General features: G+C 44.1%; 1 protein-coding gene and 1 long non-coding RNA gene across 14 annotated transcripts in view; one reads left to right on the forward strand and one right to left on the reverse strand.

Moving 5' to 3' along the window:
- ST18 (ST18 C2H2C-type zinc finger transcription factor) overlaps positions 1-17,713 on the forward strand; it is a 372,885-nt gene that overhangs the window by 348,482 nt on the left and 6,690 nt on the right. For all 13 annotated transcript variants that reach the window (XM_082362994.1, XM_082362995.1, XM_082362997.1 and 10 more), the window contains 7 exons: positions 2,854-2,916; positions 3,660-3,728; positions 7,189-7,251; positions 7,353-7,433; positions 8,344-8,565; positions 13,853-13,941; positions 15,951-16,054. In XM_082362994.1, coding sequence (XP_082219120.1) covers positions 2,854-2,916; positions 3,660-3,728; positions 7,189-7,251; positions 7,353-7,433; positions 8,344-8,565; positions 13,853-13,941; positions 15,951-16,054 — 691 coding nt within the window. The remainder of the gene's footprint in view (positions 1-2,853; positions 2,917-3,659; positions 3,729-7,188; positions 7,252-7,352; positions 7,434-8,343; positions 8,566-13,852; positions 13,942-15,950; positions 16,055-17,713) is intronic.
- Positions 1-17,713, reverse strand: part of LOC309614531 — a 267,051-nt gene that overhangs the window by 19,604 nt on the left and 229,734 nt on the right. The gene's annotated exons all lie outside the window — the stretch shown is intronic.

Genomic DNA, 17,713 nt, shown 5'->3' on the forward strand with positions numbered 1-17,713 from the left:
ATTTTACGTTTGGTAGCGTATATATGTCCATGCCACTCTCTCACTTCGTCCCAGGTTACCCTTCCCCCTCCCCGTGTCCTCAAGTCCATTCTCTACATCTGTGTCTTTATTCCTGTCCTGCCCCTAGGTTCTTCAGAACCTCTTTTTTTTTAGGTTCCATATATGTGTGTTAGCATACGGTATTTGTTTTTCTCTTTCTGACTTACTTCACTCTGTATGACAGACTCTAGGTCCATCCACCTCACTACAGATAACTCAATTTCGTTTCTTTTTATGGTCGAGTGATTTTTCAATAAACAGATATGCTGCATTCCTTAAGGATTTCGTGGGCAGACATTGCTGCCTCAGCACGATGTTCTCTTAGGAGGTCAACACTTCCTGATGAGGTGGGGCCCACGTAGCAGAGCTGCACGTCACCAAGCACTGCGCCCTCTGGGAGGTGACCTGGGGCAGCCGTGTCAAGGCTGCCACGGGCCTGCTAGTCAAGTTTCTAAAATCTTTGTCCGGATGTTGTTTCTGCCTATTATCTCAGATATCTTCCAAAAGGGCCAATGCTCATCCTTTGAAGGTAGATTTTGGAAATTTCCAGAGTCGTTCCAAGCTAAATGAAATGTAAAAAACTGATAATTAACCTGCATCACCATTTTGGACAGAAAAATGAAGTGTGATTATTTTGTAATGGGCCCTTCTCATTGGTGCAAAGAGAAAGGGCTTCAAAAAGATGGTGAACAATTTTTGGAATATAATCATGAATTCCTAGGAAATTGACTCTCTAGAGGCCTCGTGGTTTTCCACTCATTTCAGCACAGGGGAGCGCTTGGGTGGGTACCACGTACTTCTACACACCTGGGTCACACACTGGTTCTGTAAACGTCTCACTGCTTTACAGTTTCACCCTGTCCTTATTATGCTTTGTTTTATGTTTCTAACAGATAAATGCACCTTAATTGCTTACCAGAAACTGTTTGGCTAAAATAGGACTTTTTGATGTCATTGATCAACATGAATTTGCTTAGAGTTTGAGCGCCACTTACTGAGGGAACTAGCTAGTTTCCTTTCTCTAAGTTGTGATACTTTCATTTGCAAATCTTCCCAGAATATATCACCCAACTGGGATCTGCACATGTTATTGTACAAGATTTCTCATTGAAGATCTGTAAATTAAGCCAGCCGTCAAGATCCAAAACAGGATCTTTTCCCACTACATCGCCCCCTTCAATCTTGGCTTTATTCCTTGACCTCTTTATACCACAAAGCTGAAACAAAATAGCCACTATTTAAATGCACACTTTATCATTATACTTCTTAAGTAATTTATGACTGTCTGGTTTAAAAAATCATTGGCACTTTGCCTCTCCTGGCGGTATTAATAGGAATAATTTAAAAATAGAAATTTAAAGTAGAATAAAATATATGCAAAGCTATTTTGGCACACCAGGTGGCGATGTATTTCCAAAGTAGGAATTCCCAGGGCACTGTAACCCATCTCTCACGCTCTGAATATTCCAGCTGTGTAATTATCAGAAAAGATTGTTTCTCTGTTTAGCGGGTGAATGGCACTTGCAAGATAACTCAGCTCAGATGTTAGTCGTTGTTCTTTTTTTTCTTTACTCGTTTACATATATTTGTAGCTTCCGCATTTTCCTTCCTGATGTTCCATCTAGGAAAGTGGTGGGCAAAGAGCTGGCTGGCTCAGGTCGGATCAAGCTCTGGAAATCGCGCATCTCTCTGAGAGATGAAGAGGCTCTAACTCTTACGGTTTCTTTAGAGTACCTGAGAATGATTGCAAAGTAACTCACAGGGAAAAAAATACTGAGAAGGTGACATTTCAGAAATCTTGGACGTCATCAGTCTATCCCCAGATGCCCCTTTAAAGAGGCAGACTCTGCATCCCACACGTGGGTGAGCCTTCACGTTAGGCAGGGTGCCGAAAACATCAGAAAGCACGAGTGACGTAGCTGATGTTTCCCCTGATTAGTGGCACCGACACAAAGACCACCGAGTGGGCTGGGGTCAATCCGCTTACCTCACACCAGCAACTTTCAAGCAGCGTCAGAGGGAAATAAATGGCTGAGAAACCAAGGAATCTGTTAACTCTGGCAGCAAAACTGCTCAGGATAACTATCCACTTTCACTATTTTTAAAACACACATAAGATGCACAGAATGTGACCAGCTCCTGAGATAAATGAAGTGCCCGGGACGGACTCCGGTCTTGGGCAGACAGCCCGGAGAGCCCACTGCTTAGGTGGTTAATTCCTGATTGTCTTTGCTGGGTTCAAAACTTTGGATGAAACTGATCACAAGCTTTATTAACTAAACTTCGTAACTATTTCTGTACTATCAGCAACTGTCCCGTCTAAAATGTCAGTTTACATTTCAGCCATATGTAGTATTTTCAAAGATCTTCCTTTTCAGGTGTTTTCTAACATGTTTATGAAGTTACTCTGTTACCTTTTTCTTTAAAAAAAGTCACAAAAATTCCTTTCTGACATCTATGATATAATTGGTACCTTAGAGCGGCTATCATGATAAAGCATAGGTTTTTAATATTCATATTTTATAACTCATATTTTCAAAGAAATAGAACACCACTGACTGTTGCATCACTGTTCTACATCATCTGAATCAGAGAGCTGATGTGGTGCTGGAAACGAATAACTCAGGATCATGCCAGTTTCCTCTTGTCTCATCTGCTGGTCCTTATATAATCTGCATCTTTAGTTCATTAGCTTCTGCACGTCCCATATGTGTTAACCGGTCTTGAAAAGAGAAGCTACCTCATACCCAGTCAGACAGAGCAAGTGCATCCGTGAACGCACCTGACCCTGATTCTATGTTTTTATTGACCCAGCTGCCCAACGCCAGGATGCGACGGGAGTGGCCACGTCACGGGCAACTATGCGTCTCATCGCAGGTAGCTCCCCACCTTCTCGCTTAGGCGTTCCTCATCTGTCCTCCTTAAGGACTCACCCTCACCCCCTCTAGAAAGATATTATCTCGATCGGGAGTTGGAGACTGAGTTAGTTGGGGTTTTGCTTCGTTTCTTTTTTCAGAAATAAAGCTAAGTCTTCAGTCTTTTTGCTTATATTGTAAAGAAAGTGTACTTCTCTGGTCAAAAACGGTTTTCTGATCCTATGATCCACGCTACAACCCAGAAGGTAGAGCTCATGTCGGGCTCGGGTCCTGTCTAGCTTTAGGACTCAAGTGAAGCCCAGGTAGGACAGCAGTGACCCCAGCTGACCTTTTACGCTGCGGGAGGCTTCAGTAAAGGGTTGGAGGGACGGCAGGGCGGAGGCTGTGCTCGGCCCTTCCTCCCACCTGTGTCACCCATGTGATTCGCTCTCCCTCTGGGCAGGACCTTAACCTCTGAGCACCATCCCTCGGGATGCAGAGGGAGGGTCCTCTGGGTCAGTCATCACTGGAGCCGGGGGTCTCGCTGGGCTAAAGCCCCTGGTTTGGTAAATAGCAAACCAGAGTCTGTGACAAGTAGTCAAGGTGCCCAAAGCCCGGTCTGGCTAGAGCAGCGAAGCCGGGTTCAGACATTTTCCCAAACCCCGTCGGTGGATTGAATGTGTTCACCAGCTCAGGCTGCCCCCGAGTCGGGCCTGCGCGTGTCAGCGCGTGTGTCTCTGTTTTTGCTTTCTCCTCCCTCTTCAGTGTTTCTGGATGTCCTTTGGCAGATAAGACTCTGAAATCCCTCATGGCGGCCAACTCTCAGGAACTCAAGTAAGTGTCCGGCCAGGGTGGCCCTAACCAGGGGCAGACGGCACCTAAGTAAATTACGACCACGCGCTCTCTCACCAAAAACTCAAACAACTGAAACCAAATCACTGTAATTTAGTTTAGTTAATGAGCTGGCCTTGGAGGGCTTGTATTTTACGATGTTTTTAAAAGCAATGATGTTGAACACCTACGACACCTTTTCTCTGTTACTTTCAGAACGTGTATACTAATCAGACCTAGGAGGGTACGGCCAGCATTTTCATCTTCTGACTTTAGGAAAACTGCACAGTACTTTACCTTGTGGGCATTTTGAATCATACAACAGCCTTTCACTTTTGGGGGCGACATACAATTCTGGCTCATTTTCACCTTGTCTACAGGATCTCAAAGTCACACGTATATTGACTTTTGTTGACTGATTTTATTTTTCCTACTATTATCTTCTTTTATCCCAAACTTCTCACTTGTTATTTTCATATGTTGTTATAATACATGTAGACTAATAAAAAGTTATAATCCACTTTTTACCCTTTAAAAATATAATAAGGCATACATTTAGAAAAGATGAAGAATAACATTAAGCAAAATTAACAAAATGCATTTGCACATAATATTTTAGGAAAAATCAGTGTTACTAAGTCTAGTGATAAAATAATATTTGTGTAAATAGAATTAACACTTGGTGTCTAAATTACAGGTAAAATTTCAGAGAATATATCTTCTTAATATTTTGTTAGTATTTCCATTTTCTAACTTGTTTAAAATTTATCTAAAAATTATCCCAAAAAAAGTTTATGAAACAAGATGTGATATTAAACAGGTATAAAAATTCAGAATTTTAGTACCATGAATAGTAAAAACAACTCTAAAATATACAAAGTGAGTGTACAATTGATTGTGTCAGTGTAGATTCTAGAAATCATTTTATTGGCTACTGTTTTTCTAGATTGAAATGTAAGGATGTGAAGTGGAGACTTATTAGCCGACTGAAAGGAGAGAAGAGCTAGGCATACTCACTCAGTCTTACTCAATTGCTCTGAACTTCTATATTGCCGTATCTTAAAAATAGCTATCAGTTCTCCTAAGTATTTTCTCTAAACGTTATTTCTAGAAAAAAATGTGGAGAATACATTGAAAACATGTAGATTGAGTGGTTCTATAACAATGTTCAGTACTTACCTGCTTTATACAGCCACCTAATAAGTAACATCTTTGTGGGTTTTTCTGTACAAAAAGAAAAGGGGACATTTCATTGACCTCTTGTTTGGATATTCAGGGAGAATTTCAAAACAAGGTTTTTTTGGCATAGACTTTTCCAGAATTGCAATATGCTAGTAAACCACTGTTTTACTAAAAATATTAATAGCATCTGAGCCTTTCCTACAGTATAGAGTACATATTAAATCTCTAAATGTTTGATTAGAGAATCATTGCACGGTTCTCTGGTTAGCTCGAAGAGATGTATGCAGATTTCATATTTCCTTCAAGAAAAGCATTCACTCCCTATGTTCCGCCTCAAGGTTGTATATGAAAGAATTTCTGTGAAAGTTCAGTGGGTTAGAGTTTAAGAAAAGGAATAGTGTTCACATTCTTCTTTGGATTATTATCTTTCTCAAACTCTTGTTTTAGTAGAAATCTGAACCCGGGTGGGCATACAAGTGAAATAATAACAATGACCTTGTCTACAAGAACTTTCAGGAAAACAAACATTTTATGACAGCCTCTGCGTTTTTTTTTTTTTTAATAAATTTATTTATTTATTTATTTTATTTATACTTTTGGCTGAGTTGGGTCTTTGTTGCTGCGCATGGGCTTTCTCTAGTTGCGGCGAGCGGGGGCTACTCTTCGTTGCGGTGTGTGGGCTTCTCATTGCTGTGGCCTCTCTTTGCAGAGCACGGGCTCTAGGCACGCGGGCTTCAGTAGTTGTGGCATGCGGGCTCAGTAGTTGTGGCTCGTGGGCTCTAGAGCGCAGGCCCAGTAGTTGTGGCACACAGGCTTAGTTGCCCCGTGGCACGTGGGATCTTCCCAGACCAGGGATCGAACCCGTGTCCCCTGCATTGGCAGGCAGACTCTTAACCACTGTGCCACCAGGGAAGCCCACCTCTGCGTTTTTATTAGTATCTGGCATTTTTTAAGGCAACAAAAGAGTGAGAATCTCTGTATATTTTTGCATTCAAGTGTATTTTAAACCCTGCTCCTAATTAGCATTCTAAGTAGAATTGGAATCTCCTTCCGCCTTCACTCCCCTGACTCCAAATTTAATGGTTGATTGTCAGTCAGAGTTATTGGTAGAGTTCCCACAAGACCTTTTAAGGTGGACCATGAGGCAGAGAGATCAGGTGCAAATGTCCTAGGTTCTTTGGCAGTTGCATTAATCCACCAGGTCTCTGGCTGTCCCATCCACCACCGTCGTCCATCTGAATGTAAGGGATTATCATGGTGGTGGAGCAAATCAAAGGAAATTAATTACACACAGAAACAATTTGGAAACTCTTTCTTCTTAAGCAAAAGATAAGAACTTTGCATGATGTAGACAGAAGCCCAGCAGTAAGTTGTGGGTCGAATTTCACATTCCTTCCAAAATAAGGTTTAACAACAGGGACCTATTGTGTAGCACAGGGAACTATACTCAATACTTGTAATAACCCATAAGGGAAAAGAATCTGAAAAATTTTATGTATATATATATATATATATATATATATATATATGTGTATATATATATATATGTATATACATAAATATATATATATATATATATATAAAACTGAATCACTCTGCTATACACCTGAAACTAACACAACATTGGAAATCAACTACACTTCAATTAAAAAAATAAGGTTTAAAAAGAAGGAAAAAAAGAATGCAGGATACCAATGAATACAGTGTCTTCCAAACATTGGACAGTAGTTAACACATCTTAACATTTCCTTTAAAAATGGATTCTTAGGGCTTCGCTGATGGCGCAGTGATTAAGAATCCACCTGCCAGTGCAGGGGACACGGGTTCGAGCCCTGGTCCGGGAAGATCCCACATGCCGCGGGGCAACTAAGCCCGTGCGCCACAACTGCTGAGCTTGCGCTCTAGAGCCCGCAAGGCACAACTACTGAGCCCACGAGCCACAACTACTGAGCCCACGTGCCACAACTACTGAAGCTCGTGTGCCTAGAGCCCGTGCCACCGCAATGAGAAGCCCACGCACCGCAACAAAGAGTAGACCCCGCTCGCCACAACTAGAGAAAGCCCCTGCGTGCAACAAAGACCCAACACAGCCAAAAATAAATAAATTAAAAATAAATAAATTTATTTTAAAAAAAAGGATTCTTAGCCAAAAGCCAGTTCTGTACAAGCAAGAAGAGTCCCACAAATCAGCTCATCCTGTTTGACTGCTTGGCTCTGTGTGATGTGCCGTGACCCCCTAGCCACTTCCACGCGGCCCCAGCTCCGCACTCGTGTCTTCCAGGTGTCCCACTCCAGGCTGTGACGGTTCGGGGCACGTGACGGGAAACTATGCCTCCCACCGAAGGTAAGACTGACCCCACGGCTGAGATGGAAATCAGAGCGGTGGCAGCCGCGCCCATGAGATCACATGCTTCTGTTTTGTTCTTTGTCGGGTCCGTATTTCAGCCTATCCGGCTGCCCTCGTGCCAGGAAAGGTGGTGTCAAGGTGACCCCTATGAAGGAAGAAAAAGAAGACCCTGAACTCAAGTAAGTGTGACGGCTGAGGCGGCAGCATCAGGGCAGAGGCCACTTGTGGGACAAACGGGGGGACTCCGGTTGGGAGGCAACTGCGTGTCTTGTTCATCACGAGGCCCTGGGAGCAGCACAGAGAGCTCAGGGGCTGCAGAACACCTGCCCCTCCCCAGAGGTGCTCACACGGTTCTCTGATGGTGCAAAGGAAAGAAGGACTTCATCCTTTCCCAGCGGCTTTAAAGGAAAGCAGCCTTGTGGACATGCCCTAGTGTGACACCCATGGCTGCGGGCTCCCCTGAAACTTAAGCCGCAATTTTATCTAAAGTGAATTCCCTCCTCTGAGAAATATGCTTCAGGTCTTGGGTGACAGATGCAGATACAGGTGCAGAAATGTACAGAGGCTTGCTCGACAACGTGCAATATTTAGACATTTGGAAACCAGAACTCCCGATCTCTGAGCCTTGGACTCTGTGATGAGGGGGAGCCAGTTGACATGTTAGACCGTTGGTCTTTGTTTGGAGGCAATGTAACCCGTAACAAAGGGCTTCCCTGGTTGTTTCTGGAGCTGAGAAGTGTGGCCACAAACTTGACTCCACTCCTTCTAAACTGGTGGCAAGTCCCCTGAGCTCTAGAAGTCATTCTCCGCCCCTCTAAAATGGGGTAACAGCGTCTCTGCCCACCAGGTGAGCAGTGAGGGTCTCATGAGATAATGCATGACAGTTGCTTAGCTGGGAGCCTGAGGCCCATCACTACTGCCAGTACTGCTGTCTCCCTGGCTGGAAGGCATCTGGTAGACGCTGTCGTTTCCCCACTTGCCCCCTGTGTGGTCTGCTCTCACCACCACCTTCTCGTTCGCTCGCCTCAGTGCTTCACCTGGCTTATCTCGTCTCTCCCAGCTGCTAACGACCGTGCTGTGTCTCTCCAGATGCCCTGTGATCGGGTGTGACGGCCAAGGTCACATATCAGGTAAATACACATCCCACCGCACGGCTTCTGGCTGTCCCCTGGCCGCCAAGAGACAGAAGGAGAACCCTCTCAATGGGGCCCCCCTCTCCTGGAAGCTGAACAAACAGGAACTTCCCCACTGCCCGCTGCCCGGCTGCAATGGGCTGGGCCACGTGAACAACGTGTTTGTCACCCACAGGAGGTAAGCTTTGCTTCTTAGTGTGTGGTTGCCGTGACTGTTTGTCACCTGGATTGTCCGGGGGAGGGGAGAGACCCCCTCAAGGTCATTAATCATAGCACCTTAGATGTCCAAGTAATGAGTCTTGCCAGATAGATATTTGACCAGTTTGAAGGATGGAAAATGTTATTTTCTCTATTTCTGAAATTCACTGCACGATTTTCAACTGCTTTTGAAACTGTGCTTGTGTTTTTTTTATTCTAAGGTATTGCTTGTGCTGCTTTTTTTAATGGTTCTGTCAGTGGTTCACTTCAGTTCTAAGTGGTGATAGCTACTCACTGTTGTGTGGTCGTAAACGTTCACTTTACGTGTTTATGTCACGCCCTTCCGCTCGTGAACTGGCCCCATTTCAGACCAAATGGTAGTTCTTTTGCAGCTGGGAAGCTGTGAGTCATCCCCAGCGGCCAGAAAGAAAAGGACACAGCGGTTACTAAGTACACAGAGGACAAGAGAGATTTAGAAAACCCTTTCTAGCTTCACAAGGACTCAGTCCCTTCATCATTGAGTGGCATGTATTTCAACCAGGCTCTTTGTCGGGAGCACTGATCTTAGACCAGGCTTTTGTCCACATTCTACATCAAGGAGAGGAGCTAGCAGAATTCCCTGGCGGTCCAGTGGTTAGGACTCCACTCTTTCACTGCCAAGGGTGCAGATTCGATCCCTGGTCAGGGAACTAAGATCCCACAAGCCAAGCGGCATGGCCAAAAAAAAAACAAAAATAAGGAGCGGAGCTAGAAGGTTCACTGCACACATCTCTGGTCGTGGGGCCGTGGTGCACGATGCAGATTCAAGATCTAACAAAGCTTTGTGAGTCCTGACGCTCTGCTTATGGGCAGGATGCCAACAGAGCAAAGCTGGTTCCGTTTTCGAGGTGCACGTCGACGGTGTCAGGAAATGAAGTTTTCCAAGAGCCACACCTGCTTACGGAGAAAACCCCATCTCTTTAGGTGGTTTATTTTTTGATGGTTCTCGGATGCCTGATCTCGTTCACAATAGTGCACGTTGTTTTCTCTGGGTCTGTACCATCGTTTCCTGTTCAGGAAGGACAGTCACAAATCAAGTGAGCCTCGTAGCCGCACAGCAGCGGTGCTTTCTCACCACGGACCCTGTAACATCCTTGCTGACATCGATAATGAAATATTAATGCTGGGCTGTGGCGAGTGCATCCCTCAGTTAGAACAACAGATTTCTCTTGAAAAATCCGGGAGTGGTTTTACATGATGACGCCAGGCCTGGTGAGGATGTGGGGCCGCAGGGACCCTCAGAGCTGTAAGTGGAAGAGGAATTGGTAGAACCATGTCAGGAAGCTGATGCCTCAGATGTAAGTGAGCAGGTGGGGGTGCCCTCCTGTACAGCCGCCGGGCGGCCAGGCTCAGTCCCAGAGGCTCTCCTGCACCCGGAGATGGAGATGGACGTGTGCCAGGAGGTCGGCTTCCCGGCTCCAGGCTGGGGACCGCCTGCCCGCCGCCTCGGCCCCTGCAGCGCAGGGCACAGGAGTGGTTCCACCTGCAGGGCCTCGGATCCGTGTGGATGTAAAGGCACCGCGGGCGGATTTGGAGCAGGTGCTGAGTGGGACAGAGTGCTGAGGGATACGTGTGGTGTGATTCTGTCCCACAAAGTGAAAAACCATGTAGCAAAATCACGTTTTAAAAAACTAGGTAATTTTTCATCTGCAATTGGAGTTAATGGCTGTCTCTGGGGGACAGGAGACAGCAATTGCTACGGGGCAGGTGAAGCTTCAAAGTGCGTTCTGTGTTTGAAGGTAAATTCAAGGTGTGCCCCTCAAGGGTATTCTTTCAACTGCAAATACACGTTGTATGTATCTGTGTACATACTATTTATTTCATAATAAGAAAAGGAAATTATGAGTTCAAAAATACAGGCTGCAGTATTAATGCAGAGATATTATTTTCTAGGAGAAGAAGAACAGTTAAGAATTTAGACAAATGAATAATTCAGATTTCACTGTTTTTCACTCTTGCTACTCAAAGGATTTAAGAGCCTAAATTTAACCTAGGGTATTCTCTTTGGGGTGGAATGCTTTTCTTTACTATGTGTAGGATTTAAACAAATAAGATAATAAAATGCCCGGCTTATTGCCTGGTACATAGTAGATGTTCAGCACAGACTATTTCCTTTCCCTTTTGTACAATTATATTAATATATGTGTAGCTATGCAATAGTTCATTAAAATAGGAATGACACGCCGGAATCACACGTACTGACCTACGACACACCTTTATCTGTCCTTTTCTCGACACTGACGTCCTGAGTTGTTCTGTTCTCTTTCCTGTCCCTGCCAAAGGCCAACTGCTATTCCAGGCTGCTCTGTCCCAGCAGACAGCCTGTTCCAAGTTCCTCACGTGGCTTATCCCTTTAAGCCCTTACAAACCCTGTAAGCTACAGGGACTGCGGTGACCCTCAGTTGACAGAAGAATCAGAGCACAGGGAAGTTCAGGGATTGCCCCGCTCCTGCACAGCTCACAACATCGGGACCCCAGAGCCCCTCTCCCGAACCGGGTACCAGCCCATCCCCGGTGTTTCCTGGATCCTCCCGACCACCAGGCACCCAGGCAGACTTTCCTCAGCCGTCCTCTAAAGCAAGTTCTGTAACTTTTCCCATTTAAGATTCAGCAAAATGGGAATAATTACAAACTTACCTTAGAGGATGGCTGAGAACAATTACCTGTGCATTACATCAGCATTTTGTTTACATACTAATTACTTTAAAACCTTTCTTTAAGACTTCATGTTACAGACTTCCACTTTGAAAGAATAGCAACTGAGAAGACAAATGATATTATATTAAATACACATCATTATGGATGTTTGCAGCTTTAAAACCAGAAGTCCTGTGACTAATAGAACTCATTTACTGCCACACCATAACTGTAATTTTATTGAGGTTTACTAATATATTATAAATAGTGATGTCTACCACACAGATTTGTCACCTGCCGTTTTACTGTAACAGGGCAGGTGAAGATATAGTTTTAAATTGCCTTCCCCTGGGGCTTCGCTGGTGGCGCAGTGGTTAAGATTCCGCCTGCCAATGCAGGGGACACGGGTTCGAGCCCTGGTCCGGGAAGATCCCACGTGCCGCAGAGCAGCTAAGCCCATGTGCCACAACTACTGAGCCTGCGCTCTAGAGCCCGCGAGCCACAACTACTGAAGCCCACGTGCCTAGAGCCCATGCTCCGCAACAAGAGAAGCCACCGTAATGAGAAGCCTGCGCACTGCAATGAAGAGTAACCCCCGCTCGCCGCAACTAGAGAAAGCCCACGCACAGCAACGAAGACCCAATGCAGCCAAAACTATATATATATGAATAAATTTAAAAATATAAATTTTAAAAAACAATTTTTTTTAAATCTTTAAAAAAAAAAAATTGCCTTTCCCTGCCTTCATAGAATTGTGAATTTGGTCCAGACCGTATAAAGCATGTTTCTCCTGCCTTACAATATGGAGCCCGAACCCCAAAGGTGATGCCCAGCCAACCTCCCCATTTTCCTGAGCGGCGAGACTGAGCTTTGTGGAGGTGTGGCATCCTCAAAAGGAAAAGGGACATTAAAAATACTTTCTTGCCCCAGTTTTCTTAAATTTAGGATTTGTTGTATATCCTGGAAGATATAACCACATTGGGAGGTACAAAACATCCAGTGGGATTTTTTAGACCAAAGCCTCCCTCCCGTCACTTAACTGTACTTGGTTCTAACGTGCATGGTTGTGGAGTTTCACTAGCATTCCACACGGCTGTCCTCCCCGGACGCTCACCCTGTGTTGTCTGAACAGTGCAGACCCTTGACGGGAGAGACAGACGTTCTTGGGAGGTATTAACATCTTGTTACAAACCTCCTTTTAAAATCCAGTTTACCAGCCAAACATTACTCCTGTTTGTGAACACTTGTCGGAACACAATATGTGACAGAAAACAAGACAGACTTGTACAAAGTTTCCAGGAAAAAAAAAAAAGAAGATAATGTAGCTTATAAAGGCCACTCTTTACAGTGAACAGCTTCCAAAATAGAAAAATCAGGTTCAAAGTTCAGTTTGTGCTTTTCCATTATTTTCTTTCCCTGTGTAAAATATTTCATCATTTATCAAATCTTGGCAAACCACAGAGCCTTCCTTTTATATGTAATATTACATATCTATTATTGTTTTATTTCATATAATCTTAATATAGAACAATTTTAAATTCTTAAAAAAAATATTCATTCTGCAAACATTTATTAAGGGCTTTGTTGCAGAAATATTCTCCTTTCACTCTGCCAAGTGTTCCAATCTTTGGATGGAAATTGATTGTTTCATGCATGAATTGTAACGAAATTTCTCTGGGAAAAAATATTTTCAATGGCTAATTATAATTTTTAATTTTATTTAAAAATGGTATCTCCAAATATATAACCAAATGACAAAAGAATTAAGGGCTGCATAGAGCGGCAAAATCATCTCATCGTGTACTACAGGAAACAAGTATCGTTCAATGTTGTCATTATCATTCTGGTGTAATTTAAACAAAACAGACGACATTATAGGAAGGAAGCAGGGCTGAAGGGTGTGGCTTTTCAGGAAAAGCGTATAAAGAGCCTGCAGGGCAACGCACTGCCTGGGCAGTGAGGGTGCTTAAATACACCTACAGCCCTGCCTTTTCTCTTCCTTTCAGGTAGAGATTTTTTAATGAAAAATGTTGTTTTAAAAGTTAAAGAATAAATTAGAAACTTTCCCCTACCCAAACTGAATTTGCCTTGAAGAGGGGGTCGGGGGGGAAGGGATATTATTTGGGGCTTGTATCAATTTGAGTCATTCTGTAAAGATCAGATGACAGTGCGTATAAAGACAGGAAGAAGTAGATTTATTATTCATGGCATTTTTGACTAATCTGGAACAAATCTTATGCAAAATATATGCATACAGTTTTACATTTACAGTGAATAAAGTAACCACTACTAAAAACAGGCCCTTACATGAATGCAAAATAGTAACATTTTAACAAAATTAATTAATTGATAATTATCAACAGTAGCTATTTGTATTTTGATTTAAGAAAAAAGCACAAAACATTTTACATTATTTGAGGGCCTTTTGCTTTTGTTTTAATAGATATTGTTACTTTCTGCACAGAGACTGCAGACTGTAATGTAATGAGTAGGCAGGCAAAGACTTAAAGAGTAAGTAGTGAGTACAAAAGTTTAATTTTTGTAAGAAATAATACGTGTTTCACACATCGGTGTAATTTCTCTTTTCACAGCTTATCTGGATGTCCTCTCAACGCACAAGCCATCAAGAAGGGCAAGGTCTCTGAAGAACTAATGACCATCAAGGTCAAAGCATCTGGAGGTAAGAGGGCAGGGTGGGGCAGCGATCCCCGAGGTCTGGAGCCTGGTCTCCGGCGGGTCCTGTGTCCAAACCATCCTCCGTGCGGGAAGTGCGATTTGACCAGGCAAGAAGGAGGCTTTCCTCAAATTTGGACAAAACTATAACTTTCTCTAAAGAACCATCTCTTGGGGTTTTTTCCTTACCTTTCAATAAGGATCTCCAGCAGAGAAAGTCAAGCAATGAGACTTTCGATGCATTAGGGTACACTGGCTGAACTTTTGTGCTTCAGTCCTGAAAATGATAGTTTTTTTGTGTGAGCCTGCATGTGTGTGTGTGTGTGTGTGTGTGTGTGTGTGTGTGTTCCTGGTATAAGCCCTCTATCAAATTTCAAGTTTTGGGCACCTATGTTTGAATCCTTAAATTCTGCTCTACCCTCAGAATGGTATTTTTATGGAGAATCCACATGGTTTACTTTAGCATCTCTATTTCTCTACATGCCTTCCTAGTGTCAACCCCCGACCACAGTTAATATACACAGTGTCTGAGCTGAGGTCTATATTGGCTCTTCCTGTGTCCCTCTGATTCTTGAGTACTTTTCTTGAGTTCTCACCAGCATTATGTCAGGCGTGTGTTGTTTCCTTCGAAGATCATCCTGACGCATCCGGGAAACAAAGGCAGAACAATTACTTTGCTTTGGGGATTTTATCTGATGGCGTCTTTAGCACATGGGTAGAACCAAGCCGGAGACTGTGACCTGTTGCTACTTTATTTCTCTGAAAGCATCACTCCATCTTTTAAATCCGTGCGTGACTCTTAAAACGAGTGGCTTGTTTCCACGTTGTGCTTCCGTGAAGAATATACCACATGCACCTTACACATCCTGCTGTTGTAGGTTTGTCTCAGGTGTGTGCCTAGGAACGGAGTTGCTGGGCCATGGAGCATGTGGGGTCCACCTTCAGTAGGTGATGAACTGTGTTCCAGAGCAGCGATGCAGGAAAGTACCAGAACCTAGAGCTGTTTCACACAGATTGTCCGTTCTCCCCATCCTGCTCCCAGCGTTGGTCTCATTAAATCTAAATGCTGGCATTCACATTTCTCCCGCTGAATTGTCATCTCTTGGTTTAGAGTCATCATTCTGGACTGTTGAAATGGCCTTAAATCCTGCTTCTGGCGTCCTGAATATGAGCTACTATTCCCAGCTTTTTAAAATCTTTAGAATGTATTCATATCCCTTCTATAAAAGAATGATGGGAAAATAACTCCCATGCATTGAGAACCTGTTGTATGTTCAACACTTTATGTTTTATTGCGTTAATTCTCACCATGTTTTACTGAAGCACAAGGACGTGAAGTAAGTGACCCAAGTTCGGGAACAAGAGCCAGGCAGCATTCAGACTCCAAAGCCACACTCTCCCCCGACGGCATTTGCTCCTGATCCTATTCCAAGGAGAAGCCAAGCTGTGTGTCCCTGGGCTCGAGCCCACCTGCCGGGACCCCCTCCGCCTCTGACAATGGCTCATGAGATCCCATGCGTTTGGTCGTTAATCAGCACATTCCAAGTCTTCCTGTCCTGGCAGCATCGTACAGGAGAGAATGCCCGGGCTTTGGATCTCAGGCAGGCTCTGCCCCTTTCTTTGGCCCCGGGGCAGGTGATGCGGCCCCGTCGGGGGTCACGGTGGCCTCCTTTAGCCTCTGTGAAGTTCTGGCCTTTGTGGGGGGAAGGAAGGGTGATGACACCTGCCCCACAGGGCCCAGCCAAGTTCAAAGGAGAAGTTACTTGTGAACCTGTCCAGCAGCAGACCCGGAACACAGCAGACCTACATTAAACGCTGGGGCATTTCTTACTAAGGAAGTAAATCCTGCAACTCTTTGAACCCACTTTTTTAGAATCTTGGATATGGGTAAAAATTCAACGTTTCAAATTGAAGTCTCATTTTCACTTAGCAAACCACAAATTCAATGTAAAAGGGCTCAGATTTGTCTCAGTCTCTTATTTTCTGTTGGAACTAAAAGAGTCTGACTTTTTACAGGTATAGAGAGTGATGAAGAAATCAGGCATTTGGATGAAGAAATAAAGGAACTCAATGAGTCCAACCTTAAAATTGAAGCAGATATGATGAAACTCCAGACGCAGGTAAAAAAAAAAAGGAAGAAGGAAGGGAGGAAGGAAGGAAGGAGTGGGGGAAGGGATGGAGGAAAGGAGAAGGAAGGAGAGCAATGAGTTATCTTTAGGCAATCATAATCCTAAATGGAGGGAACACATTGAACTATTAAACCCTATGATAAGAAACAAACTTGTCGGACTTCCCTGGTGGCGCAGTGGTTAATAATCCGCCTGCCAATGCAGGGGACACGGGTTCGAGCCCTGGTCTGGGAAGATCCCACATGCCGCGGAGCAACTAAGCCTGTGCACCACAACTACTGAGCCCACGTGCCACAACTACTGAAGCCCGCATGCCTAGAGCCCGTGTTCTGCAACAAGAGAAGCCACCACAATGAGAAGCCCACGCACCACAACGAAGAGTAGCCCCTGCTCGCTGCAACTAGAGAAAGCCCACACGCAGCAACGAAGACCCAACGCAGCCAAAAATAAATAAATAAAATAAAATAAATTTTAAGAAAAACAAAAAACATACGGATCTTTTGCAATGAACACAGAGTGTGTCTCCTGTACACGATCCTTGTGAAGGCTTGAATACATGGATCACCCTGGGCGATCACTGGTTTGGAAGCTGTAGGCCAAACTGCTCACATTTTTGCCTTTGGTGCACCAAAGGCTTTATCAGCAAGTAAGATGATCATCCTATAATTGCAGAGCCTCTAGAGTATGTGGTGCTTTAGAAAAACCGTCATGAGAAGATATGGGAGGCCTTAGTTTTATTGGAAATTCAAGTAAAACAGTGCAACTTTTTAATTTTTCTAGAACACCTCTGAATGAGTCAGTCTTTGATAGAAATGGATCTTTTCCCAGATTTTCCTGACATTCTTTATTGAAAAGTCAAACAATTTCTCAATTCTGCATTCTCCTGGGTCATGTCTGCCCCAGCCCCTGATTAAATTTACCCACAGGGAAATTAAAAGTTAAGTCCAGGATTCGTTTTTGTCTTTTTTTGTTTGTTTGTTTGTTTTTTGGCCATGCCCCAAGGCTTGCGGGATCTTAGCTCCCCGACCAGAGATCGAACCTGGGCCCCAGCAATGAGAGTGCCGAGTCCTAACCACTGGACCACCAGGGAACTCCCCAGTCCAGGATTTTTAAAAACACTCATAATAACTCTGTTGCAATAAATCAGAAGGAAAAGAATGAGGCAAAGTTAAGTTGAAGTGTCTTTCTCCCTTTTCTCCTTTCCTGAGACGTGGGGTTTGGGCCACCGAGGTCACTGACACTCAGAAGTCTTCACTCACAGGGGCCTAAGACAGAAGCTTTTAGTCCCCCTGAAAAGCAGGTTTCTGCGTGACCAGTGTCATAATCTTCCATTAATAGCAATCCAAGCTACAAAGAGAGCGTCATGCATGGTTTTCCCAATCATGAGAACGTGTCTTGAGAACCATTAGTGAAGAAAGCAAAGGCCTTTGCCCTCATGGAGCTTACAGTCTAGAAGGGGAGGTAAACAGTAACAAAAAACCATAAGCGATAAATTGCATCGCACGAGGGGAGGGCATGGGGAGAAACAGCCAGGGTTCGAGGCAGAGAGGAGAGCCGGGCTTAGCCACAGGAAGAAGGAAACATTTGGCAAGACTTGAGGAGCTGAGGGCTTTGGCCAAACAGGAAGGGGGAGGAGTGTTTCCAACAGTA

The sequence above is a fragment of the Balaenoptera borealis genome, assembly GCF_965194805.1.
Source record: "Balaenoptera borealis genome assembly, chromosome: 17".
Classification (NCBI taxonomy): Eukaryota; Metazoa; Chordata; class Mammalia; order Artiodactyla; family Balaenopteridae; genus Balaenoptera; species Balaenoptera borealis.